General features: G+C 39.0%; 1 protein-coding gene across 1 annotated transcript; it reads right to left on the bottom strand.

The window, feature by feature from the left end:
• Positions 1 to 12,181: 12,181 nt before the first annotated feature.
• Positions 12,182 to 17,042, bottom strand: LOC306895163 (leucine-rich repeat transmembrane protein FLRT2). The gene is made up of 2 exons (XM_079458189.1): positions 16,569 to 17,042; positions 12,182 to 14,745 (listed from the first exon to the last, which is right to left on the bottom strand). The coding sequence occupies exon 2, from the start codon at positions 14,335 to 14,337 to the stop codon at positions 12,343 to 12,345; it is 1,995 nt and encodes a 664-aa protein (XP_079314315.1). The 5' UTR covers positions 14,338 to 14,745; positions 16,569 to 17,042; the 3' UTR covers positions 12,182 to 12,342.
• Positions 17,043 to 17,540: the final 498 nt, after the last annotated feature.

Below are 17,540 nucleotides of genomic sequence, written 5' to 3'. Positions count from 1 at the left end.
TAACAGAACAGTTTTATTTTCTGGGAGCAGTAGATACAGAAAACAGAATGTGTGAAGGTGACATGAAGCCAGACACATGATTCACATCTAAGCCTTCACGGTAAAAACATGCATCTGTACGGGTCCAGTAAAGTTCTTTGTTTTTCAGACTCGTGGTTTAACAGGCTCATCACTGTCAGCGGTAGATGACTCATCCTATCTGTTTTGTTCAGACACTTGCCTGTTCTATACACAGCAATCATTTCCCTGAAAATCAAACACAGCTGTACAAAGGCGAGATAAGACAAGCGGCCAAAAAGTGTTGTACAGAACGTTACACATAAAATAAAGCCTTAAATGTCCTTTATCCTGTGGCGATGTGGCAGCCAATGATTTTTCGAAAGTGGTTCTTTGAGAACTAAAAACAACCGAAGCCATCATGGACAGTTTGCATGACTACCCCTATTTCGGGTAGTCTCAAAACTACCTGAAATAAAAGGGAGTATGACACAAATTACATGAAATATAGTTTCACTTGTAAGAGTGGTTTATGGAGTCTGCAATTTACAACATTTTCGTTTCTTTGCCCAAGGAGATTACGTATTTACGAAACGCGCCCTGTAGAGCAGTTTGTCCGTTAAGATCCCCTGTAGAAACAACATGGCGAATTCCATGTAAGGGGATATAGATAGAAATAGCTCATCCTAAAGTAATAAAAACTTAACTCTTCTTTATGTAAGTTATTTATACAACTCTGAAGACATAGTTATGCACAGGATATTGCATTTCTGTTAATACATCCTCTAAAATTAGACCTTTAATAAATACAAATGTGGTTACGGATTTTTCTAAACAATATTGACAGGTTTTCCTGGATAAAGTGGTTTCACCCGCATTACATCATTTGAAATTATTATGAATTTGATCTATGTGTATTGATTTTTTAATTCATTTTACATTGCACTGTGGGGGTTTAGCTAAAAAGATCTGAGGTTGCAATGTTAATGTGTTTTAATTGTCTTGCAAGTATAATTTTAAGAGAACATAGGTGACGTTTGCAGAGGTTGATTGTAGCGCATTAGTTTGTATAATGATTTGCTAAAGCTCTGGGGAAACACAACAAACTTCACCTTCCACCGAAACAAATCCCAGAGGGATAGATGGTGACGCACACACACAACACCACCAATTTACTGCATAATGTCTCCCGACAAAAGAGGCGTTCCTGTGGAAAGAAAACTGCATTAGGTGTTTTGGAGTAGTTCACAAAATCTAGTTGCAGACTAAACACACTGGAATTTATAAACTGTCACCATCTAGCCTGAGATATGTGATAAACAAATCTGGCGCAGAACGTTTTCAAGTCATGTAAACAAATGCATTTAAATAATGTATTTGTGCAGATTTATACTTTGATCCATTTTAAGGAGTTGTAATGAGAATTCACCCAAAAATTACAATTATTTGATCATTTAGCCACCTTCTTGTCATTCTAAGTATGATTTTCTTCTTCTTCTGCTGAACACAAAATATATTTTGAAGAATGTTGGTTAACCAAACAACATTGTATCCCATTGTATGAAAACATAACCACTGCGAAATTTCCCATAATATCTTGTGTTCCACAGAAGAAGCCTTTAACCATGTAAGGGTAAATAAATGACAGAATTTTGTTTTTGGGGTGAACTGTCCCATAAATGCATCCTGTTACAGTGCAAAAGGGAATAAACAGCTCTGAAACAGGCATGACAAATACTCTTCATTTAATTGTCCCAAACGTCTGGCCAATGGGAGTTTAATACGAAAAATCTCAGGACTTACAGGCTACACGAAAATATCATTTATTTTGTGTAATGAAACCATATATATTTTCCTGTAAAATTGCACTGTGAGATTGCAGAGATGATGAAGAGGCACTAGTGTAAAACATGACATTTTTTAGCAGTCTGACAGGCTGCATACGCATTTGAAAATTATGCAGCTGAGCTCAAATGTAGCTGCTGTTCTCTTCCTGGGGCCCTGTAAGCGATAATCCGATTGGGAAGATTACACAAACATTTCTCAAACCTTTCATTTAAACCAAAAGCACACAGAGCGCTACATCCCCGTCTGGAAAATACTGTGATATTTCCGTCGCTCAGAACATCCAATATTTTCTGTGAAAATTCATGAAAGGTCAGCTTAGTATTAAAACTCTTTTGTGTTGCACAGAACTGCATATGGAAACAGGAGAGGTGTCCACACTGTTTTACATTAAACCCTGAAGGCAGAGCGAAAATACGTGCAAGATAAATGCAGACATGGTTTGATCAGTACTGACTAAAAATAGCAGAGGTACTTGCTTAGATGTTTTGTCAAGTAAGCTGAAGTAATAATCAAACATGCTTTTCAAGTAGTTCTAAATTAGTTTTGTATTTTTATTTTTAAATGTGTCCGTTCAAGATACTTTTACCAAATGAGTCATGCCGTAAAATTGGTCTTTCTTTAGATTTGCCATTTATATTTAATTATTTAAGTCAGGTATTACTTTGCACGATATACTTTCTCACTGCAGTTCGTGGCATAGACATCTATTAATTCATGGACATGAATATCCCCATTTTTTCTTGTCAGTGAGCACAACTCAGCACGACTTTCAATATCAAGACAGACTGCGTATGTATTTCTTTACATTTATTACATTTAAAACCTGATATCAAAAGAAATCGTACATAATTAAGGATGTGGCTAACCAACACCTCACCTCACTAGGCCCCAAACCCTAAAATCAAAGCCTCAAAGGTGGATTTTGCTTAAAAACGCAAGTTTCAAGAGGTGGCAAAACAATGATAAATGGCTTCCCTAAGCCAGCCCCTAAACCTAACGTCACAGGGGAAAAGTCAAATCATGACAAATCATACCAATGAAATCGTAGGAAATAGGAATTCACACAAATGAGCCACCTTCCCATCAGTCTGCGTTGACATGCGGTATATTTATACAAATGAAAGATACAGCGTATTAAAATACATTAGATTGAAAGTCGTGCTGACTGACAGGAAAAAGGGGGAAATTCGTGTCAGTAAACACAAATTAATAGATAACAGTGTCACGAAATCCTATGGGACTGCTGTGGTTTGGCATCATTGGAAATCAACCAATAAAGGTAAGTGCGTAAATCAACCTGATTTTTTTTAACATAGATGCCTTAAGGTTAAAGAACAGCCTAGTTTTATATAAAAATATGATATAATGTATATTATATATACCTATATAGACCTTCTCGGATGACGGAAACAACGCTGGTCCGGAAGAACTTCCTGTTAACTGTCACCGTCCCACAGGTGGAACGCTACGGTTTACTTTAAAATTTCACAATGGAATTCCATCCTACACAAACGTTTGAACATCATACAGCCAGCAGAATATTCGTTACGGATTTAGAATGTGAAACAATTATCTTGAAGATGTAATTAATAAATTCATAATTATATGTGTAAGATTTAAAAATACAAATAATAAATAAATAAATGCAAACTGAAACTGGAAGTGGAAGTGCTTCTGGACCATTGTTAACATCTTGCATCTTGTTTATAAATAGTATATAAATAATGACTTACTTTTAGTGCAGCTAGTCACTGAACCAGAGTTAGACTACATTAAAACCCCTTTAATTTGTGAGTAGCTTGCATTTTAGCAAACTACAATTCGGCTTAGTATCCCAGCACTGGTCCCAGTCCATTCATTTAACTAATGTTTTTATGGGTATTTGTTTCAGTTTAAGTACTATAAGCCCCACTGATTACAGGCTGATTGTTACTGGTTGCTTTAACTGGGTGAAGTGCAACAGTTGTGGACTGTGATCAGCTAATCATGAGCTTTGATTGCACAGCAGAGACTATTATTTGCTCTCTCTCTCTCTCTCTCTCTTTCTTTCTTTCTTACTTTCTCTCCTGTTTTCCCCCAGTCTGCCTGTGCCACTCACTTTACATTTCAGTCACATTTCCTGCAAGTTTAATTCTTCCTAAGCAGTTTGGGGGTGCTGAGTTTCAATCAATTCCCATTATTTAGATTAATCCCCAGCTTTGGAAATTCAGTATGGTTGTGGTTGACGATTGTGGATTTAGAGCTATCCTTGAATCCACTCGAAACGGTGTATATTACAGCTCCAGTATAGTCTGCTGATCATGTTCTGTGCGACTTTCCAAAGGAAATGGGTTGTTGAGTCAAAACAAATTGAGTCTGTCTGTGCAGTTTTATAAATGCTGCAGAAAGCCTTAAGGTCTTTGGAAATACATTCCGAAATTGTATGCTTTTTTTCGTATTTGCCGATCGTTTGTACGGTTTTCAAAACACCTCAAAAAATGCTTGCTAGGGATGTGAAAAACTCGAACCCAGTCCGATTTTTTTTAAGATGAACGGAATTATCGGAGGCGGTGTGTAAATGTGATTGACGCAACGTGAGGTCGTATTTGTTTTTTAACATGCAGAACTTTCGGACGCAAATTTCGGACTCATTGCGCAATGGCCTTTAAATCGGCAATCCGCGATAATATGGGGGTACAAATAATCAGAACCCAATTATCGAGTAAAAACATAGACAGATCCGTGTTCAAAAGATAGTCTTATCTTACCCTGATTTACAACCACTAAGCTTATAATAAGGATTTATAATTTGCAGGAAATTGGAGTTTGGGGGAGTACCTCTTTGCGTCATTACATCATGTCCGTAAACACGTGTGTAGATGGCGCTGCAGCGGCACTGTTACGGGTGACAGAGTGTTGTTCATTCATTACAGTCGCTTAGAATTTAAATCATCATCTAGATTATGATAGTGTTTAAAAGCGATCATCTGGGAAATATCATGCAAACATCATTTAGTTCTGACGCTGATTACATCTGGGGAATCATCAGTTGTTAATAACAAAGTAACCCTGAGCCATGGAGAGCTAAAGTGACAGCTTCATGCTAAAGCAAAAGCTAATATCGGACCAGGATTTTGAGATTTGCCTCTGACATATGCAAAGATTGCATTCACATGTTCACTATCGTGATTTAATTTTTTAAAGTCTTTGTTTCATGTAGTCAGTACAAAAGCGGCAGCTATTGTTAGTGTTCAGACGACATATTACTTGCAGGATGTAAGATAGACAATTTTTAGCTTTAAAGGTGCATGTGTCTTTTCTTAACCATTAGATTCATGATATGTTAGTCTGGATGGTCAGATTGGGCCGGATAGGTTAATTAAATGGTGTAATGTTGGGTTGGGACCGGTGGAAGAAGCAAGAATTGTTGCAATTCAGTTCGGCTAAGTCAGTGGTGCAGAAACTTCACACTTTACTTTTAACAATATAACATTAAAGGGATAGTTCACCCAAAAATGAAATTTCTGACATCATTTACTTACCCTCTTTAAATTTTAAACTTGTATCCCTTATTTCTTCCACTGAACAGAAGTTAGTAACCGGAGTATGCCGGCACACATCCACTTCTATTGTATGAACACAATACCGATCATACGTCATACAGGTCTAAAATGACAAAAGGTTCAGTAAATGATGACAAAAAAAATATTTTTGGGTAAGCTATCCCTTAAATAGCATCTAATCAGTTTATGTTATTTCTTTGATATATAGGTAAAACACTGATAGTTTGTTTATATTGAATGAACTGTACTGTATGTTTCTTTGGATTAAAGCATCTCTCAAGACAATGAAAAGTCTTGTAGATACATATACAACAAACAGCACAGCAGTTCCTTTATAACAGTTAAGAAATGTGCAGAGATCTTGTCTTACACAAGTGTACTTGACAATTCACAAATGCAATAAACAATTTGCAATAATTAAAATGAATTGTGATTCTATAAATGTAATCAAAATGCAGTCTTTCCCGGCACAAGACATCATTCATTACTTATAAAGCCATTCCACAGTGGATTAATAATATAGCAATGATTTATCTGCTCTCATTGTACCCTTTCTCTCCGATATTGCATACTGTGTTTACTCAGAAACAATAATTCACAAGTGCACAAAACTCAGCGTATGTACAGCAACAAGTCACCAATTGAACAAAGATAATCTTGGTTCTTGATTTATTGCTTTTACCCACAATATACACATTAGCTCTTCTATTCCTGAGAGTCTCATACTCTAAAAAAAGATTGTTAATGAAACTCCTCATGCAGAGTTCATGATTTGGGAGAAGTTGAATATTTGCAACACTAGGGCTAACTGATTACATTGGGGCAACGTTAATGAAGATAATATATGAAGAGTTTTGCTCCGCTGTGCTCCTGAAGATTGATGGATGCCAGTGGGCAGAGAAAAAAGGGATTCTGAGGTCAGGGGCGTATCGTTTTCTGAGAGAGTGGGTTTGGAGGTTCTCAATATCTTCATTTGGCACAGATTTCATTCAAATTACTTTTTAAATGTTGCCTTGTGGATTTCTCATTAACCGCAAGAGCTGATAAATTGCAGAATTGGGGGGTGGGTCGTCATTAGATCAGTAGGGGACAGGATTGCCCAGTCAATGAAAACTAATCCGCCTCAAATTTTCTAAAGAAAATCGAGAATATGCTGGTTTAAGGACAAAACAGTATTTCTTCAAGCTCTTTTTGTTTTTATGTGTGTACACAAAGTTCACATTTCAAAATGTATCATGAGAATTTTGGGGGGGGTTGTACTACAGGAAACAATAATCCAATGCATTTCGGTGGATTTCCTGCTACTGCCATTGAGGAAAAGAAACGAGATGATTACGTGTGAGCTCGAGGCCAATGTATGAACAAATCCTATCGCTGCGCTTCTAAAACTGCCTACGGTCTTATTGAAGACACAAATCACTACATCAACTTCATTGCTTGATTATTGTGTTCAGGCAAGAACGTGTAACATAAATTGTCTGAAAGATTTTCATGTCTAATATTTGCCTCAGAAAGGCAGTTAGAGGAAAGTGTAATTATTGATAATTGCACGGGGACATGGAGTCTCTCTCTCCCACTGGTGCCAATAAAAGTGAAATGCCAGAATCTTCCTACGTGCATGAGTTCACATATGAGCTATTAAACACGCATCAGCAAGTTATGTATGTTTGGTTATACGGGGAAAACCGCAGCGATTTAAAAGAGCCCTCATCAACATCCCCTGCAAAAATGTGTGGGATGAATTTCAGATCTATCAAAATATGTGATTTTCTTACAGATCCATCTCGCAGGGCTTTTTTATGAAGACACTGGGGTTGTGCAGCGTGCACTAAAGGGAGACCACCCGCCACGGGCAAGCACTGCACGTACCTCTATTGCATAATTTATACGTCGTTATAAGACATCATTATTCACAGCCCTCTGATGTTATAGGTTGGAGAGTGTCCAGCAGATCATCTTTGTGATTTTTCATTATGCAGTAGTTTGTCTGAAATTGCATTTTGACTTACGTTACGTATGAGAAACATCAGTTCTCTTTAGCATAGAAATGATGCAGCAAGATTTTAATTTGGAACCACACATGACTAGCTTTTCGTCAGGATTATGTAAAAAATGCAAGACAAGTTTATTCGTTTTACGTTGGCTCTTTAGCGAAAGCTTAATCCTCGGAATAATTGGAAATGCAAATGTCACGAAACCAAACCAAAGTGGAATTCAAAACACACACCCTGTTAAATGAGAAATCGTTTTATCCTAGCAAAATATGTATTGAAAACACAATGAAATACTTTTGTATCTCACTGTTTCTAATCTTATATTTATGCAAGTTCTGAAAGCCCTTAAAACCCTTGTGTGTGGTTTATGTGGTTATGATGTTTTGTTTTTTAGTTTTACTGTTTTAACTTACTTAAACATTTAGCAACTCTGTTGTAATTTGCCTCCAGTCATTTCTACCATATGGCTTACATTTTTTGGAAGGATTTCCTCTCAGTGTTGTTTTTACAGCTTTATCATTTTTTGATGATAATTTACAGTTACATGGGGGCCAGTGCTGTTGGGTTTCCAACTTTCTTCAAAATATCTTCTTTTGTGTTCTGCGGAAGGAAGGAAGTCATAAAGGTTTGAAATGACAAGAGGGGGAGTAAATGATGACAGAGTTTTCTTTTTTTGGGGGTGAACCAAGTGAATGGTGGCATTTGTTAAACCAGTATTGCAAATGCATTAATGTTAATGATTAAACTTCCTTTATTATTATATTTTATTGACACCCTGTAAATCAGATAAATATGTATACCTGAATTGTAATGGAATTTACTGTATGGCAATATGCGTAAGAAATTGTGACGAATTAAAGAATAGTTAACTCAAAAACAGAACTTCTGTCACTCATTATTATAAGTCACCCTTTATGTTTGTCACAGAGATTTGCAGATATCTGACCAATTAAACGTATGAAAAAGTGCCTGTCAACTTGCAGTATTGAATTGTTTAAAAAGTGTCTAAATGTTTTTTCATTTTCTGAACAGAAAATGTGTACATCTGAGTTTTTTGAAGGACAGCGATGATATGACTTTTGTCTGTGGAACTGAAAAAGATGATATTTTGACAAAGATCTTTGTTGATTTTTGTCCATACAGTGGAAGTTAATGGGGGCGAGTGTTGTTAGTTTAGCAACGTTCTTCAAAATGTCATTTTGGGTTCTGCATAAGCAAGATCGTGATACCGTTTGTAATGTGAATAAAAGACAACAAAAGAATCATTTTCACGTAAACAATCCCTTTAAGCCTCAGTTTTCATTTGCAGGTTCAACCACAAACCCTTGCATCCACAAAAGAACAACACTGATTAAAGATGCGGTGACTTCTGAAGCGAATAAATAACATTATGGGATACAGTTTGATTCCACCAGGCCTTTTGATGCCGAACAGCTTTGCACAATAGGGTAGGAGCGTGGGAATGTTTTACAGCTGACTTGGTTTCTTCTATCGGCTTGTATTACGCTGTGTTTATTCAATTCATTGCTGCACACCCAACTGTTTCTCTCACCTCAGGCTGCAGGCCCATAATGACACAGATTTCAGGTTCGCTAGATCCTCCAGCACACCGACATTAATATCCCAGGCAGACGAACAAGTCCGTCGGGCATCGCAGCGTCTGGTTGCGTACGAGGGCCCCTCACCAAGCGATCAGGTTTAGATAATTGCTATATGACCTCTGAGTGCGACCATCCAAACTTGAATTGACTATTTATGAAGGCGCATAAGATGTGCGTCGAAAGAGAATAGAAAAGATGCGAGCTCTCCGAGATGTGTGTCTGGACACTGGCGATCATAATGGAATTGCCTTGTGAATTGATTGTAATGAAGCGTGCAGTCACACGGTTCCCTCTGATATTTGTTTATGATTACAAATGGGTGTTGATTTGAACCCAGTGGCTACACTCATAAACCAGACAGACACGACTGGCCTTTCCCTGGGTCTCTGTGATGGGACAGGGGGAGGTAAAAGAATAATGGTTTATTCTCAAGCTCATTTAGAGTTGACCACACAGCTGGGGGGCCCAGATGTACAGATTTAATGGCTAATTACTGTCTCGCACACACGCTGCCTGATGAGAGCGAAAGGTCACGCCGGGGAGCTGCGGGTGCGAGTTTATTGTGTTATTTATGCATGTAAATTATTAGCCGCAAAATTGGACTACTCAGACATGGTGAAGCCAAACTAATGATGCAATCGATCAAACGATAACCCAGTTCTATTCATATATAATGAAACTGTTTGTACTTTAAAGTAACAGTACACACAAAAATGTAAACTCTGTCAAATATATTTTGAAGAATCCTTATTATCAAACAGTTATTGGCTACCATTTACTACAATAGTAGAAAAACATTTCTTTGTAAATTTCTTTGTTCTGTTGAACACTAAAGAAGATATTTTGAAGAATGTGTCAAGCAAACAGTTCCGGGGCACTTTAAACTATCGTTGTCTTTTCTTCTACTTCGGTAGTCAATGGTTGCCAAGAACTGTTTGGTTGGAAGAAAGACGAAACGTATTAATCAACTCGAGGGTAAGCAAATGATGACAGCATTTTTATTTTTGGGTGCACTGTCCGTTTATATAGAAAGAATATAGAAATAAAGAAATAAAGAAAGAAAGAAAGAAAGAAAGAAACAAAGAAAGTCTTCGAATTTGATAGTTCAATATGCAAAATCATGAATTATTCAGACCTGTATAAGTGTTGTTATTTTCAACGGAAACATAATGTTTGAGAACATTAGTGATCAATCACGCAAGCCTCCCTTTTGATCAATGGGCCAGTCATTATGTGACTTACGGTTATCTGTGCATCTCTTCCCACATACACATCATTAGATAAAGAGACAGATGCATGTCTAGCATTATATGGGTGGTATGTGTAAAATGAGCTAGATCAAGCGAGGAACGGTCGTAAAACTGGTCAGCAGTGGTATTAACTCTGGAGTTTTGTTTATTGCTTTGTTATGGCTCATTGACACATGCTCACAGATCTGAGATCTCATTTCAAAGCCATTACAATGCCGTAATCTTCGGTTGCTACTGGAGGCTGTCCTGCAGGCGAGATTAAGACGGGGAGATAGATTCAATGTTATAAATCCCCCCTAACCACAGCCATCATGTTAATTCTTCAAGTTTTCAGAATGGCTGTAATGGCTGTTTCATACAGAGGTCAGAGATGTGCAAAGATGGCTCACGGCACCAAACCGTGGGCTTCTCTAATGATGGGCAATTCTGTCACTATTTAGGATTAACCCAGTTGTTCCTGTATACATGTATTTGTTCTGATGAAAACAGAGAAAATAAGAATGCTTGTAACCCAACAGTTCTTGGCCACCATAGACTACCATAGGAAAAATGACAATTGTAGTTAAAAGTGCCCCAGAACGGTTTGCTTTCCTACATTCTTCAAAAGATCTTCTTTTGTGTTCAACATAAATAGATTTATAAAGCATTTGTCTTACTATGGTAGTCCATAGTGCCCAAGAACTGTTTGGTTACAAATATTCTTTCAAATATCTTTCTCTGAGTTCATCAGAACAAAGACATTTATACAGATTATAAAACCATTCAAAATATATTATTTTATATTGTCAATATTTATCAAATAAAGTAGCACAAGAGAGATTTATCTTTGTGTTTTTTTCTACATTTTTGCTGTGTCATACCATAGGACACATTTAGGATCGATAAAAAGAAACAAAGTAGAATCCAAATGTCAGAGACCACAATGAAATATGGAAAATAAAAAAATACCATTATTATTTACTTCACTGTAGAGAAGTTTCCTTCCACTAAAGCACACAAAAGCCTCTTTGAAATATTTTTAGACCATACCAGGATAACATGGACCATTACATTTTGTCCTTGCCAGTGCATGTGGTTATAACAGCCCAAAATAATGACACTTAAACAGATTTGTGGAAATTCACAATACTTTTTTCTTACATGTTTATGAGCATAGTGTAATGCTGTAAGTTAAATAAGAAAATATTTTTACTAATGGTCTCAGACTTCTGGACTCCACTCGGCAGTGGAACGGCTGAAATCTTTTTAAACAAAGAGTAAAGCCCTATAATTCAGTGATTTAAGTAGACCTGTAACAAGTACCCTGACTGTTTGTAAAAACAAATGCGCTCATTCTAACTCAAGTTACTGCAGTACGCAAGCAATTGAGGAAACATTGCAGATTATGTTTTTTTTGGAAATGTAGTTTCTGTGTCTCAAATGTAACATGCAAACGATAAATACGAGCAGAAAATATGGCTGGTTATTGTGTAGTGGAGATATTTAGCTCACCAGAGCAGAACCGCAGCGGCGTACGAGAGCCATAAGGATATTTTATGTCTCTGTGAGAGCGTGTACGCTTGGCAGCTAAGAAGATCGGCCTATCTTTGTAGTTCTGTGTCACACAGGATTTGTTTTTAGATGTTTTGCAAGGCCTGTCTGTGTTGTGTGAATTGTTCAGTAAAATTGTGAGATGTTGGATCAAAGAGTAGTTTGAGGCTTCAAATTAATACTGGCAATGAGAACAGGCGCCACCTTGTGGTTATATTGGGGAAAACAACAGCACACTGCTCACGCATTAAACCTCTCACATTTCTTCACGTTTAACTTAATGTTTAAAACACATGGCACTTTTCATTGATTTGTGTTTAACTTTGTAAACTCTCTGTGTGTTTCCGTTGTGCAACAATTCACTGACTTGGATTGTATAAAGGTTTCCTTCGCTCTAGTAACACAACATGAGAAAGTAATACTTTACAAATCATTTTGTGTTTTACTAAGTTATATAAAAAAAGAAGGCGATATCATTGGTCAGAATATAAATTACATATTGTACAGTCTTTTGAAATATATCCTATACAGTGTGTTCAAGTCTGATCTAAATATAAAGGATGTCATCTGTCGAAAAGCATCATTTATGGCATGGATCCGACTCTGGAACGCTGTTCTTACAGTATGCTGTGCTATTGTTTCTGCTTAGGGAGTCTCTGAATCCGACACCGCCGTTAGGTGTGTATATGGGTTGAATACGAAAGTCCCCCTTAAGAAGCTGTTCGTTATTTAAAGAAACTATCTGAAAGCTAGTCTCGGTCATCTCCAGAATGGAGTTATCTTTTTTTGTCCCCGCTTCGCAATAATCGTCTTTTCTTCTGCCTCTGCTATATTTCCATTTGGACGAGTCTGACCTTCCCTTTTTGTGCATGTGCCAGCAAAATATGCTCAACATTACAACCAGGACCACTAGCACCGCCCCACCGATCAGGCCAGCCAGTAGGAGAGGGGAGCTGGGGTCCTGTTGGCTAGCCTGCTCGGGCCCAGTGGCGTTGTTATCCGAATTAAGAGAAGCAGATTTTGTCGTCACCTCTGAGCAAATTGTATCATCTCCCGGGTGGTAATTGTTGAAAGCGTCTAGCGGATCCACGCAAATGCGGTAGGAAGATTTTGGCTTCAGGTTTTGCAGCAAGATTCCCTCGTGCTCGCCCACCACCATCGTCTCCTGCATGGGGCCGGCGATGACACTGTGACCCAGCTTGACCCAGGTAACCTTATAAGCCGTGACCGTAAACGTCGATACCCAGCTTACCTTAATGCACGAAGCGTTTAGCACGATGAAAGAAACCCGCAGCGATTCCTGCCCCGGGCTGTCGGGGATGTTTGTGCTCAGTTCCTCACCCACGGTGGGTAGGGGAAGTGCAAAAGGTGGAGGGGTGGGTGTGTACAGGGAGCGAGGGGGTGTGAAGGCCGTTTGAGTGGCTGACTCAGCGGTGGAGGAGAAGAGCAGCGTGGGCTGTTGTGTGAATCGTGGGACTGTGGCTGTGCTGTTAGGACACTGGATGAGCTCCAGGGTCAGCTCTCTGATTACCATGCCACGTACCCTCTCTGGTTTCTGGCACATGAATCCGCGGACATTGAGGCTGGCTGGCAGCGACTTTAACCACAGTATGACCCATTTAATGCTGCAGTCACAGAGCCAAAGGTTGTTTCGAACAGTGAGCTGTCTCAGGCCGCGGAGGTCTTCAAAGACGCCCTGTGTGAGAGACTGCAGCTGGTTGTTGGAAATATCCAGTCTCTCCAAGCGGTGCAGGCCGCGAAAGGCCTCCAAAGGAATCTCATTCATTTGATTATCCTGCAAGTTCAGCTTGACTAAAAACTCAGTGGGTAGATTAGGGGGAGGAAACATGAGCGAGTTACGTGCCATCGACAGGGTTTTAAGATTAGCCAAGCTCTGGAAAGCCCCCGGGTCGATGCCCTCATCTGTGAGCAGGTTCCCATCGAGGAGGAGGACCTCCAGGCCCGTCACGTTCTCGAAGGCGTCATCGGCTATGAGCGCAATGCGGTTCTCGTCCAGCCGCAACTCTCTGAGTTCCTCTGGGAGCCCGATAGGTACGCTGCTCAGGTGGTTCTTAGTGAGGAAAAGGGTTTTGAGGCTGACGGCCTCCCTGAAGGCCCCGTCCTCAACACCCACGGTGGAGATGGAGTTGTCATCCAGATAAAGCTCCTCTAGACGAAGCAGCTGTGCGAGGGCAGCCCGGGACACCGTCTGAATGTTATTCTCCTGCAGGTGGAGCACCCGCACGTTTTTGGGAAGATTGATGGGGAACTCGTCAAGCTGGTTGCCATAGAGATACACCGTCTCCACCGAGGCAACATTGTGCATTTCCAGGGGAAATCCAGCATTGTTGATTTGATTGTTGTGGAGGTAAAGGGTCTTATAACCCTCTCCTAGCCCCAGAGGCACGGACGTTAGACTCCTCTCGTTGCAGTAAACAAAGGTCCTGTCGCATCGACACTCCTCCGGACAGCTCGTGGCTCGTGAGAAATGCAAGTGAAGGCCCAGCAGTATTGGTATCCATGGGCTGATCAACGTGGGAAAGTCTTTATTCCATATTCGGATCTGTACCTCCATTTTGTAAGACTTTGGACAACAGCACAGCAGGTAATTAAAAAAAGGGAAGAAAAACAAATAAAATCCACCACGCTGAAGTTCTCTATGGATCTTCACGGTTGCTTTGTGGAGAGTATGCTGTGAAGTCAGCAAGTAATCCTCCAGTAATTGCCTGTCCTAAGCTCCCCAACACAAGAGAAATAGTCTCATTAACTCGTACAACTCCTTTTCATCCCTCCATCCATGTTTTGGCTGGAAATGATATCAAAGCTCATCACATTGTCACTCTTGAGTTCAGGGAGGGACGATTTCAAAGTGTGTGGGAAGCAAGTATGGAGGGTTCATGGATGAAGACCTCCTCTCCCAGCGCAGCTGGACGCTCCCTGAAAGGCACAGTCTCCCTCAGAAGTTGCATTTTGATCCACTTACCTGTTTTAACAGAAAATAAAAAATAGAGAAGTTGTTACTTCAAGGACACATTTCTTAGTAGCTACTATCTGTTTTTTTCCCCTGACGTTACTCTCTGATATTTTACAGCAAAAGGAATATGCTTTAATATTTATAATTTTTGTGTGTGTGTGTCTACAGGTTGTTTGTTGGGTCCCCACAATGAGAGTAAACAAAATTTTGCTTTTTTGAAAACGTAAAAACGCAAAGATATTTCTGTAAGGGTTATGTTTAGGGGCAGGGTGATTGTTAGGGGATAAAATACAGATTGTACAGTACAAAAGTCATTATGTCTATGGAAATTCCCCACAATGTATAAAACTAACATGCGTGTGTGGTCTTGTTTGTAAAACCTGAGATCCACCTACATTGTTGGAACTAGCCAGCGGTCAGTATGAAAAAACAACAGAAGTCTTTGGCAGTGTGTGCGTGTGCATGTGTGTGTGAGGACATGTGTTCAGTCGTACCAAAATGAGATTTTTTTAACATTCACATTACAAAAAACAGTGAAGCTATTAGTTTGGTTGATGTTTGAATTGATTTGTTATCATCAAAAATATTATTGATTTTATTTTCTGTTTAAAAAGAAGGAAAGAATGAAAGAAAAATAGAAAGAAAGCATATAAAAGAGCAGGCAGCAATAAAACAGCATCTCTATACTGCCAGTCATCTTGTTCTCTGAGAGGAGAGAATGATGACTGGCGACATCAGCATCTCAGAGGCTTGTAAAGGGCACTGAGGTGTTTAGTCTGTCAAATGCCATGATGATGGACAGGTCTGTTCTCCAATGCTCTGGCACACAGTAATAATGATTCTCAACCCAGGGACAGTGAGAACTAATCTATTAAATCAGTGAGTTTTGAAAGGTTCTTCAAAACGTGAGCACACCTATAGTCAAAAACACATGTACATGTCCTTTATGGGCAGAATTTAAATGCACACCTTTAATGTTGGATCATTGCACATTGTTGAATAACCATTGAGCCCGTTAAAGACTCAAGTACATGTAATCATAAGTTATGTAATCATCAATGAGATGTAATCCATATATACGGCATTACTTTTCACCAGTTAATTTAGACAGCCATTTTGTCATCAGTTTTTTTTTATCTTATAATTATTGTTTTTTTTCTAATCATTATTCATCATAATTACATAAAAAGTGTACAATACTTTTTAAAGGATACAGCCTCTTTGTTTGTCACAGTCTATTACAGTCAATTTTCTGCAGTGGAAAAATCCCTGTCTTGCTCATAGGGTTTTACCATCCTCAGTTTTGTGCTTGTTAAAATGCAGGAGCTGGACTATGGCTGTTAGAATGTGACCACTTTTTTCCAAATAGAAATTCTGGCAACATTTTGATCCATATTTTATTGATATATATTTATTGATATATAATTGTAGTATATTTTTCTATATATATTTTTAGGTTTATGTATATAATTGGTTTACAGTAGAACAATAGAAATGCTCAAGTGAGGGAACATACAGTATGGTTGATATGAAGTCTGGTAATGCACATATGGATTACAAGACTTGCAACTCCTTGACATATCACTGCTCTAAACATTCATCTGATTTTTTTGCGTTACCATTTATCCATTTATGATTTGCGGGGAAAATGTGTAAACTTCCTTGGTATAAAGGCGGTTGCGTGCCATTTCTTAAGCTGAGTAAAAGTTCTGGCAATTGATGGTGGTTTGAAGTCGATAAGAATTGGAATAGGCTAAATATCTTCTTTTTTTGTAAAGAACTGACGAATCCATAAGGCGCTGTTTAACACCTCACATTTCTACAATCCTTACCTTATAAAATAAGCTTCGTCCCATCCAGGCACTAATAACTCTTCCAGCGTTTCCTCTCGTTTTTCTCCGAGTAAAAATTTCCCAATTAAACTAAAGAATGATCCCACAGACCTAACAGTCCACCCTCCGTCTGAGGAGGGTCAGCCCGTCGATCCTTCAGTCCGGACGGTCTAAAAAACAACATTGTGCTGAGTGCTTGATCCCGGGGAGGATTTGAAGCGTCTGCGCAACATGATGTGCCCGAGTGCCGCTGCTTCAGTTCGGCTGATGCGCTGTCGAGTTCCGCGCTCCCTTTACTAAATTGCCAGGGCGCATTTAACTCCCGCGTCTCGCTACTCCTCACAACCGAGCATAGATGTTACACTTCTTCTTAACTGAGGTCCGATTCCACTACCATGATTAGTTAGATCAGATTGTTTATTTCAAATGCACGGAACGCCGTTTCCCCTCGGAACCTATGGGAGGGATTGCAGTAATGAATTCAGTTGATGGCAATCTCTCTCTCTCTCTCTCTCTCTCTCTCTCTCTCTCACACACACACACACACTCACTGACACTCACACACACTCACTTACACGTACGTTCATGAGGACACTGGATAAGGGTTTTCTTTGCAGTTAAAAACATTTATTATTCATTTCTGGTGTTCTATCCATGAAACAAAGATACACTATATTGCAATAGTGAATTGCATTTTGTAGGGTAATTTTTAGATCAAACTTGCATTCAGCTGAATAATAAAAAAATACAACAGAACGCTTGGCAGCATATTGCTGAAAACGTATTTATTTTACCAACCACTGCTCTCAGCTTTACAGGTAACAAACTTGAACGGACATTTGTATTAAAGGGATGGATGACACTACACTATGTAATAGCTCAACTAGAGCAGTGATATTAAGCACTCAAGCGAATAGAAGATAGGAAAGACCCCATGCTGAGATAAAACACTCATAAGGGTTCGAGTTCCAT

Source organism: Barbatula barbatula, assembly GCF_947034865.1.
Source record: "Barbatula barbatula genome assembly, chromosome: 6".
Taxonomy (NCBI): Eukaryota; Metazoa; Chordata; class Actinopteri; order Cypriniformes; family Nemacheilidae; genus Barbatula; species Barbatula barbatula.
The sequence above is the reverse complement of the archived record's forward strand: the minus strand, read 5'-3'. Positions and strand labels throughout refer to the sequence as shown.